Raw genomic sequence first — 10,275 nt, forward strand, 5'->3', positions numbered from 1 at the left:
AATTACAATTTTATGTTATGGGCAATTCATTTTCATGTCAAGAATTAAGCTCTGACTTGCCCTTTAGCCTGTTTCTTGTTTGACCGTGACATTAAATGCTGACATAAAAGGGAAGTTTATGTGAAAATATTTATTTCTTATGTTTTTTATGCATTTTAAATTAACCCTAAAATTAAGCAGATGTTTAAAGTGCTACTTAAAAACTCTAAAACAGATCAGTGCTATGTACAAAGTAATCTGAACTAATCTGAACAAATTGAACCCCCGACTACCCCTGAATCCTCTGACTCAGTCTTCACGTCTATGTGGATTATCAACAGTCACGCAGCTTCTGGATAGTCTAAGTTTTATTCTCTCCTTATTTAAGTGCTGTTTAAATACGTTTATCTTTGTGTTTGCAGTGTGCTGCTGGGTCTGTGGATCTGTGCGGGTGTGGTCTCCATCCTGCCTCCATCCAACAACTCCAGCAGCCCTCCAGCCTGGGCAAGACGGCTCTGACTCACATCAACATGAACAACTACAGCTACACCTGGAAGAACTGACAGGTGGAGGTGAAGCAGCGTGTCAGACAGCTGGGAAATATAAAGTGTGTGTGCTCTTGTGTTTGGGTTTTTCTTTCAAATTGCAAACAGATTTTTATTCATTTCTCTTTTATCTTTCTTTTAAAGTTTTGCTTTTGTAATCACTTTTAATCTATTTTATGTTTGAGAACTTTTTACCTTTTATTAAAGAAATGGTACAAGTGCATTTCAACATGTATTGAGGTTGTGTTTTAGTATAAAGCTGAGAAAAATAAAAGTTATCTGGAATTTATTGAGGTTTGGGGATTTTTTTATTTAAATGTGACATTTCAGAAAATTATAGTTTTAATGCTAGATCACAATTTAATTAGAATACTTTGTTTTCAGACAAACTAATGTGAGATTTTAACACCAATTCACAATACATATATATATATATATTCATATTACTGTTTAAAGTTAGTTGGCTGCATCAGCCTGACAAAGTGTAAAGGCCATTGATTGTTCCTCAGCGCCCATACTGGGAAAAAGCTTCATACATATATTTAATACATTAACAGAAATATCTAGATATCCAACCTCATTTATTTAATAGTTTGTACTATTATGTGATAATTATTCATATTAATTTCCTAAATGTAGTTCAAGCTGCATCAAAGCATTAAAAACGTGTCTAGTGATGAAGCAGCAGCGCCCTCTGCTGGCTGCAAGGAGAAGTGCAAAAGCTTACAGCACCTGGTATTCCCAGGCGGTCTCCCATCCAAGTACTAACCAGGCCCGACCCTGCTTTGCTTCCGAGATCGGACGAGATCGGGCGTGTTCAGGGTGGTATGGCCGTAAGCGAAGATTACGGTCCCATAAAGGCTCTTTATAGATGTGTCTCATCACGGCCACTAACATCAGTGAGTGTTTCAGTACTAGAGGTCTGCACGGGCTTGAAAATGAAGCCCGAGCCCATGACCTGCTGATGACGTAGAGGCCCGACCCGACAATATGCCCGACTGTAAAGCAACATTTGAAGCCCGAGTCAAAACCCGAACAAGCACGCATGCGCGCGCGCACACGCACGCCCGCGCGCGCGCACACACACACACACACACACACACACACACACACACACACACACACTCTTTTCAACTGACAACACACACCACACAAATAGTCTACTCACCAACTAAAGTAGACTACAGATTGGGAAGGAGTAACTTACGCAATACTCACACAACGAATGAAGCTTTAGACTATATCACAGCAGAACAGCGCATCATCGGCCCCAAAGCAGCAAATAACTTTCAATGAAGAGTTTTAAAGAACATTTTAATAACTATCAAACTAATATGTAATACAAAAGCACTCTACAACACTGCAGTGCCATAGAAAAGCAACTGTTTCTTTACCAATTCATGTGCACAGCGCAGAATTTTTTATGCGCATCCATTAGGCCTATACAAAAACGAACAAATGCCGACAGCGGCCCCAAAAAATATGCAAATACCTTGTTATAAAACATTTTCCTTATGGATTATGGCCTACCTGGCTAACGTAACTCCGGAAAAAAAACAGGGTAGGGTATTGGTCGCCCTCAAGCTCCGTCTGCGCGTCATAGAAGGGCCGAAGGAATTCCACAAGGAATCCCATGACGTCAGGTGATACGTCATCAATCCGGTGGCTTTCCCCGCGACTGTCAAGCTTCTCCTTCAGCTCAGGTATACCTCCTTGATTGATTCCAAGGTGAGAAAAACACTGCTGAACCTTGTCTCTCCAATTTGCTTCACTGTTTTCTTCAGCTGGCTTGCAAGACCGGACTTTTTGGTATATTTCACAAGGGCCTTAGCTGCCCGCAAAGTCTCTCCTATCTCTGGGGCGACTTCGCTGAGCTCGGTGTTGTCCAGGGCGTGTTTGAGCACAGTGTTATAAACGTGATCTTGACAATCGAGACGGCGATATGGCCTGAGCGCAGATTTGATGTTTGCCCCCTGATCAGTGACCCAAACCACTTTATTGAAGACAGTGGCATCAAATCCCAGTACTGACACCAGCTGCTGCTGTAGCTCTCTCCTTATATTTTCACCCGTTTTGGCTTCATCGGGGGGAAACATCGCGGTGGTCAGTACACGGCTCCTAAGCTGGAATGTAGGCGTTACATAATGGCATGTGATGCACATGTAACTGACCTTACGGTAATCGTCAGTCCACATATCAGTGGTCAGTCCTACATTTGTTTTGGACATGATCTCTGATATTTCCCTGACAGCATCTTCTCTTTTAGTGGCTGCAACATCGGCACATTTTCGAGAGATGGTGGTAGGACATGGTAAGACTTCTTGTGCTGGGAGACGGCCATAGCTTGCGCCAACATTGATGAGCTCTTGAGCCAGAGATAGAAAGCCCGCTCCAGTAACGGATTTAAAGGACCTGATATCCTGACAACAGTAGTTGACACACTTATCCAAAACTCCAGATTTCACCTTAGCTGGCACTTTCTTGTCTGGCAGTACTGGTTTAGTGAAGGCTGTCACTGGCAATTGTCTTGATTGACTAGCAGCACCAAAACGGCCACCACCGCAGCCACTGCCTTGTACATGCCGAAGGAGGGAGGATGACCCGGTCTTCTTGCTATCATATTTTAAAATGATCTTGCAACGGCGACAATGTACATTCCCTGTGTACTCTCTTGTTTCGCTCTCCACAATCAAATCAAAGTACTCCCACAGATCAGCCTTCCCATTCTCGTTTGGGATTTTAATAAGCTCACCTTTCGCGATCTTGTGCCTCAGTTCCTCCATAGCTTGCCTTGCACTGATTCTTCCCTCACTTTTCCAGCCGAATGCAATATTTATTTCAAATTCAAACAACAATGTTGTGTGTGTGTATGTATGTATGTATGTATGTATGTGTGTGTGTGTGTGTGTGTGTGTGTGTGTGTGTGTGTGTGTGTGTGTGTGTGTGTGTGTGTGTATGCGCGCGTCACTGTTTTAGAACGGTCGCGGATTGAAGGCTCAGGAGTGAGGAGGGGTGGGGGGGACTTGGGTCAGTCAGCGCTTCAAATAATCAAAAAATACACACACAGAGCCCGGCCCGACGCAAGCCCGAATTATGTAAATGTGAACAAAGCCCTACCCGGCCCTAGCCCGAGGCCCGACCTCGAGTTCGGTCGGGCTCGGGTCGGGTTGCAGACCTCTATTCAGTACACACAAGCATCATCAGAATATGTTCAGAAATTGTGGACCAGCAGCTCTGATCACAGTGATACAGTTTCCCAACATGAATTCAAAAGGCTTTCTGTCTTTTACAATCATGTCTGAATACGTGATTGCTGCATTAAGTAATCATTTTTCAGGTACTTACACTTTATACAGATTACTTTCTGCCCCATTTTATTTGGGTTATATCTTAAATATAATCACTCCAAAATACAATGTAATAATTGTCAGATTCTATTATATGAGCTAGGCAGCACTGCGTGTTTTATAAGTTAGTTTTCAGTACAATGTTTGTTTAACATAAAATTAACTTCATGAAATACCAGGTGCTGTAAACACATTTCTTCTTGCTGCATTGTTAGTTAAAGCTCTAAGTGTGTCGCGATGCAGCAGCGCCCTCTGCTGGCTGAAAGGAGAAGTGCAAAAGCTTACAGCACCTGGTATTCCCAGGCGGTCTCCCATCCAAGTACTAACCAGGCCCGACCCTGCTTAGCTTCCGAGATCGGACGAGATCGGGCGTGTTCAGGGTGGTATGGCCGTAAGCGATTATTACATGCACAGATAAGCTTTTTAAATATGCAGTACAATATTTAAAAGAGATTTATTATTTTTCTATAACGTAATAATGACAATTTTATGTTATGGGCAATTCATTTTCATGTCAAGAATTAAGCTGACTTGCCCTTTAGCCTGTTTCTTGTTTGACCGTGACATTAAATGCTGACATAAAAGGGAAGTTTATGTGAAAATATTTATTTATTATGTTTTTTATGCATTTTAAATTAACCCTAAAATTAAGCAGATGTTTAAAGTGCTACTTAAAAACTCTAAAACAGATCAATGCTACGTACAAAGTAATCTGAACTAATCTGAACAAATTGAATCTTTCAAATTGCAAACAGATTTTTATTCATTGCTCTTTTATCTTTCTTTTAAAGTTTTGCTTTTGTAATCACTTTTAATCTATTTTATGTTTGAGAACTTTTTACCTTTTTTTTAAAGAAATGGTACAAGTGCATTTCAACATGTATTGAGGTTGTGTTTTAGTATAAAGCTGAGAAAAATAAAAGTTATCTGGAATTTATTGAGGTTTGGGGATTTTTTTTCTTTAAATGTGACATTTTAGGAAATTATAGTTTTAATGCTAGATCACAATTTAATTAGAATACTTTGTTTTCAGACAAACTAATGTGAGATTTTAACACCAATTCACAATACATATATATATATATTCATATTACTGTTTAAAGTTAGTTGGCTGCATCAGCCTGACAAAGTGTAAAGGCCATTGATTGTTCCTCAGCGCCCTTACTGGGAAAAAGCTTCATACATATATTTAATACATTAACAGAAATATCTAGATATCAACCTCATTTATTTAATAGTTTGTACTATTATGTGATAATTATTCATATTAATTTCCTAAATGTAGTTCAAGCTGCATCAAAGCATTAAAAACGTGTCTAGTGATGCAGCAGCAGCGCCCTCTGCTGGCTGCAAGGAGAAGTGCAAAAGCTTACAGCACCTGGTATTCCCAGGCGGTCTCCCATCCAAGTACTAACCAGGCCCGACCCTGCTTAGCTTCCGAGATCGGACGAGATCGGGCGTGTTCAGGGTGGTATGGCCGTAAGCGAAGATTACAGTCCCATAAAGGCTCTTTATAGATGTGGCTCATCACGGTCACTAACATCAGTGAGTGTTTCAGTACACACAAGCATCATCAGAATATGTTCAGAAATTGTGGACCAGCAGCTCTGATCACAGTGATACAGTTTCCCAACATGAATTCAAAAGGCTTTCTGTCTTTTACAATCATGTCTGAATACGTGATTGCTGCATTAAGTAATCATTTTTCAGGTACTTACACTTTATACAGATTACTTTCTGCCCCATTTTATTTGGGTTATATCTTAAATATAACCACTCCAAAGTACAATGTAATAATTGTCAGATTCTATTATATGAGCTAGGCAGCACTGCGTGTTTTATAAGATAGTTTTCAGTACAATGTTTGTTTAACATAAAATTAACTTCATGAAATACCAGGTGCTGTAAACACATTTCTTCTTGCTGCATTGTTAGTTAAAGCTCTAAGTGTGTCGCGATGCAGCAGCGCCCTCTGCTGTCTGAAAGGAGAAGTGCAAAAGCTTACAGCACCTGGTATTCCCAGGCGGTCTCCCATCCAAGTACTAACCAGGCCCGACCCTGCTTAGCTTCCGAGATCGGACGAGATCGGGCGTGTTCAGGGTGGTATGGCCGTAAGCGATTATTACATGCACATATAAGCTTTTTAAATATGCAGTACAATATTTAAAAGACATTTATTAATAATGACGATTTTATGTTATGAGCAATTCATTTTCATGCCAAGAATTAAGCTCTGACTTGCCCTTTAGCCTGTTTCTTGTTTGACCGTGACATTAAATGCTGACATAAAAGGGAAGTTTATGTGAAAATATTTATTTCTTATGTTTTTTTCATGCATTTTAAATTAACCCTAAAATTAAGCAGATGTTTAAAGTGCTACTTAAAAACTCTAAAACAGATAATTTCTCCAGTGTAATAATTCTCTTTATTTCCTCAACACTGATACCTTTGCTGTAGACTGAATCATTTTTTAATTTGACTGGATGGAGAAATCATCTGAACCAGTGTGAATGTCAATTAAGGGCTCAATCAAAGTGTGAATTCATGTGACTTTATTCTTTTCATACAACAGTGGATTATCTTTAAGTCGTGCGGTTTATACAAAAACTTAAGGCAGTATTCTTTTCACACCAAATGAGACAAAATGTGAATTTATATACATAACAAAAAACAACTTCCAACATTTACTTTATTTAATCTCAAATATATATTTTAGTATTAAATTCAAGACACTTAAGTTGAATTTCTGTTCCCCAAGTGTCAGCATTATTCACACTAAAATATTTAACTCCATTATTCCATCCTCAGCTTCAAGTTCTACTTATAAACTTTTTTTTTCTGCTGAATATATTCAGAATTAATGTCTGTTCTGAATATTGATGTAAAAAAACAAAACCCTGATATTTTAAACTCAGGGTCTGTCCTCAGCTTGAAAGCAAGAAGGCAGACACAAAGACAGCCGGGATCTTCTGGTGGATCGATATGTTGCAGCTTGGAGCGGACTACACCCGCCTCTTCCTGGGTTTGGACTAGCCTGAACTGGCCTGGGAGAGCCTAGCTCGCTTGTGGGAAAAGGCGCTATGATGCCAGATCCATTTTCATTCTTCACAGGTGTCGACGTGATCCGGGTCCTTGAAGGGAGTTGTTCGTAATCTGCCGATTTCTGTTCCTGCCCTGACTCATCCTGCGGTTGGCTAAAGCAGCTGATGCTCCTCTGTGATTGGTCAGCTTCGGTTTCAAAGTATCGGACGGAGGTAAACGGCCAGTTTGGCGGACTGTGCTCACTGGTCTTATGACAAGACAGGTGCACAGGGGAGCAGCTGTCAGAGAAGGAACTGCAGAAGAAGAGAAAGTTTGATTTTATTTGATTGTTTCAATTAAAGCTACCGTCAACAAAAAGCCTTTCAGTAGATAAAAGGTAAGCTGCGAGAGATCAAATGCAAAATTGTGGAGTTTATCATATTGTTCTGTGAAGTGTAACCCCTGACAGGTAACACTGAGGAAGTGTAGAGTTTCTGTTTACCATAAAAAAGTAAAGAAAAGTGGATTTTAAAATAAAAGCCTCTCTGCCAGCTATTTGAGAATTCACAATCATTTTTGCATCCATGGAAATCTTACCTGTTGAATGATGTCTGTAGAGAAGAAGTGTAGGCAGGCAGGTTGTGTTTATGTGGGCTCGCCATGGTAACATAGTCATCCTGAGGCAGCTTCAATGAACTGGAGCCCACCTGTGGTGACATCATCATGTACCCCAGACCCTGCTCCTCCTCGTCTTCTTCACCTGGCTCCAAGTTCTCCATCCCGCTGGCCGCAGCAGTGCGGGGGCTCCCGGTCACCATGGTGACTCTTTCACAGTCGTTTCCTCTCACTTTGTTCTCTGGAGGATGCCGGTCCATCTTCATGTCCATGTAGCTGCTGGTTTCAAGTGTTGAGCTTTGATGCGATCTTAGAGGTGAAGTGGAGCCGAGAGATGAATCAGGCTCAGCTTCGTCCAGGTTTCGGAGCGCCGAGCGGCTTTGTAATGGACTTGATGACAATTCAGGGGTTGTAGGAGGCAGGGTAAAGCGGAAACCAAGCGGTCTCACAGTCACTGCTTTGTCCCTGTATTTGGGTCGGCAGCGTTTTGAGGCCAGATGAAGCTGATTGTGATTAGAGGTGGGAGACCTGCTGAAGTCAGGTAGAGCTCGTAGGGCTTTCACTGTGTCACGGACCACCTCGTGAATCTGCTGCGCTCCTGCCGAGTTCCCTGTGCAGACCAGACGTAAACAGGAGAGGTCACAGTCACATAGAAAGGCAGGAATTATTTTTTTTTAAAAAGCTCATCTTTAATTCTTGGTTACCTTGGTCTCTTGCTTCCATCCAGATCTCTCCCGGGCCGTTTGGTGCCGACCTCCCGAGCTCCAAAAAGAAAGAGCCGTCCAAGTGACCAAAGCGCCGAACGCTCAGTAACGGTATTGTAACCGACGGTAAATCACTGCACGAGCCCACTCTGATCAGGATGAGGGACGTAGCTGTAAGACAGAGCCGGCTCTCCCCTGCCAGGGATTTTGAACCGCCCAGATTGTGAGGCTTCACTGTGACGGGCCAAACCTTGGACGGAGGCAAGGGGAGCAGGGCCGAACAGCTCACCGGTGAAAATGTGATTTATTTTAAGGCACATTATCAAAAAGGATGTTTTCAACCCTCAATGGATTCTACAAATTGAGATATAATAATTGACTGTACAACTGTGGGAATGTTATTCCTGGGAACTTAGTTACATTAGGATCAAGTTAAACTGGTTTATGTAAATTGAGATCTTGCACACACACACCCCGTTACAACTGTGTTGAAGTGATGTTAAAGTAATCCAATGTCAAATGAAAAAGCTTTAAAGTCTGCTCTGACCTCTTTGAAGAAAGCAGCAGGAGGCAAAGTGCAGTAGCCGTCATCCTCCTCGTCAAAACGCTCTCCGTTCTCCTCATCCTTGCGTTCCTCCTCCATCAGTTTCTTTATCGCCTGATACCACTCTTCCTGCTCGCACTGGTCCTCCACCACCAGCACCACAGTCTGATCCTTGGCATACAGCGTCACCGTTTGGCCTTTTCTGGGACTGCTGACCCGGCTCACACCGAGACAGCACCTCAGGTAAATCAGCCTGCAAATGATAATTGAAGAATGAATACTATATTGATATTTACATTAAAGTTTTAAAAGCCAGTGCCCACAGGTAGAGGCTAGCCCTCCAAGTGAGCGACCCAGGCTCAAATCAAAAAAGGCCCAAAAAGCCCAAAAATAAATCTTAAAAAAAAAAGGATATTAACATTTATTTGGATGAAATCTACTTGACCAACCCTTGCTTGTTTGACCCAAACAGTGCAGTCTTTCCAGCAGACTTCTCAACGGCTGTGAACTTCTCCTGGCTCTTGTACCACTCGAGTCGGCTCGGCCCAATGTGACTTCCTCCTCTCAGGACATAATATCTTCGGTGGATGCACTTCAAGTTCCCGAGGTAACCTTGTTTAACCACATCGCTCTGGGGCCCTGAGGTGCTGCTCATGAGGGCCCCTGCAAGAGGGGCCAGAGGGCTGAGGCTCCGACTGTTACAGAAGAGCTCCTCGTAGAAAGGAGAGGGAGGACTCGACTGCATCCTGACATGATGGTCCAGAGAATCCTGATGCATTCTGAAAGTATTCATCCAAGGGTCGACTGGCAGCCAGGTTCGGGTAGGAGACGACAGCGGGGAGCTCGAGGCAGGTAGAGATCCCCGTTGGTTTGCACTCCTGCTGGGCTCCTCTGCAGTTTCATTCATTTTAAACAGAAGAACTACCACATGCACACACAAGAGGACAAAAGGACAAAAGATTATTGAAACTTTTGCAAAATGAACAATTACATTTTTAAAATGAAGAAAAAACAACTTATTCTCCCTCAAATCAAAAGTGTCTAATAGCTAACTTGGTACCTCCATATTACAAACATAAATATTCATACAATTCATAGAGATAACCTATATTCAGAAGACGCAGTCACACTCTAGTATTCATTTTTCTGGGCAAGTTGTCAAATAATTAATAAATAAATAATAATTTTGCTGTTTTGAGTTTTTATTATACCTTTGAGAACAACAAGCTAATTAAAGTAAGTTACAAAAAAAATAATAAAAGACTGAATTTAAATAAATTAGCGTCGAAATTTATGTCGAAAAACAAAAAATTGCGTCGCCAACCAACGGACTGAAATCAAGCTATTTTTGTTTTCTAACTTTATAAAGACAAATATTTCAGTTTAAACTCACCTTAAACTGATAGGTATGAATGTAACATCTGAAAACATAAACAGAGTGGCGCGGTTTTCATTTCAGGTGGCTGGTAGGTTAGCAACACAGGTGTATCCGGCGCCAATCAATGTGGCCTTCAGGAGCT

General features: G+C 41.6%; 1 protein-coding gene and 4 non-coding genes across 5 annotated transcripts; all 5 read right to left on the reverse strand.

The window, feature by feature from the left end:
• Positions 1-1,244: 1,244 nt before the first annotated feature.
• LOC132960037 (5S ribosomal RNA) lies at positions 1,245-1,363 on the reverse strand. Its single transcript, XR_009667165.1, has one exon. It is a non-coding gene; the product is annotated as a 5S ribosomal RNA (ribosomal RNA).
• Positions 1,364-4,149: 2,786 nt separating this feature from the next.
• LOC132959979 (5S ribosomal RNA) lies at positions 4,150-4,268 on the reverse strand. Its single transcript, XR_009667159.1, has one exon. It is a non-coding gene; the product is annotated as a 5S ribosomal RNA (ribosomal RNA).
• A 969-nt stretch (positions 4,269-5,237) lies between these two features.
• LOC132959990 (5S ribosomal RNA) lies at positions 5,238-5,356 on the reverse strand. The gene has a single exon (XR_009667160.1). It is a non-coding gene; the product is annotated as a 5S ribosomal RNA (ribosomal RNA).
• A 513-nt stretch (positions 5,357-5,869) lies between these two features.
• On the reverse strand, positions 5,870-5,988 carry LOC132960001 (5S ribosomal RNA). Its single transcript, XR_009667161.1, has one exon. It is a non-coding gene; the product is annotated as a 5S ribosomal RNA (ribosomal RNA).
• Positions 5,989-6,406: 418 nt separating this feature from the next.
• LOC132959777 (insulin receptor substrate 2-A-like) lies at positions 6,407-10,249 on the reverse strand. Its single transcript, XM_061032967.1, has 6 exons — positions 10,149-10,249; positions 9,205-9,676; positions 8,759-9,008; positions 8,212-8,461; positions 7,510-8,117; positions 6,407-7,223 (listed from the first exon to the last, which is right to left on the reverse strand). Exons 2-6 carry the CDS (start codon positions 9,660-9,662, stop codon positions 6,783-6,785), a joined length of 2,007 nt encoding a protein of 668 aa, XP_060888950.1. The 5' UTR covers positions 9,663-9,676; positions 10,149-10,249; the 3' UTR covers positions 6,407-6,782.
• Positions 10,250-10,275: the final 26 nt, after the last annotated feature.

This window comes from Labrus mixtus, chromosome 24 (genome assembly GCF_963584025.1).
Source record: "Labrus mixtus chromosome 24, fLabMix1.1, whole genome shotgun sequence".
Classification (NCBI taxonomy): Eukaryota; Metazoa; Chordata; class Actinopteri; order Labriformes; family Labridae; genus Labrus; species Labrus mixtus.

Excerpts from the sequence above, each read along its gene's own strand:
- LOC132959777 (XM_061032967.1), bottom strand. The coding sequence starts at position 9,662 with ATGAATGAAACTGCAGAGGAGCCCAGCAGGAGTGCAAACCAACGGGGA. Across the intron at positions 8,462-8,758 it reads CTGCTGCTTTCTTCAAAGAG|GTTTGGCCCGTCACAGTGAA; the intron begins GTCAGAGCAGAC and ends CCTCCGTCCAAG. Across the intron at positions 8,118-8,211 it reads GATGGAAGCAAGAGACCAAG|GGAACTCGGCAGGAGCGCAG; the intron begins GTAACCAAGAAT and ends TGGTCTGCACAG.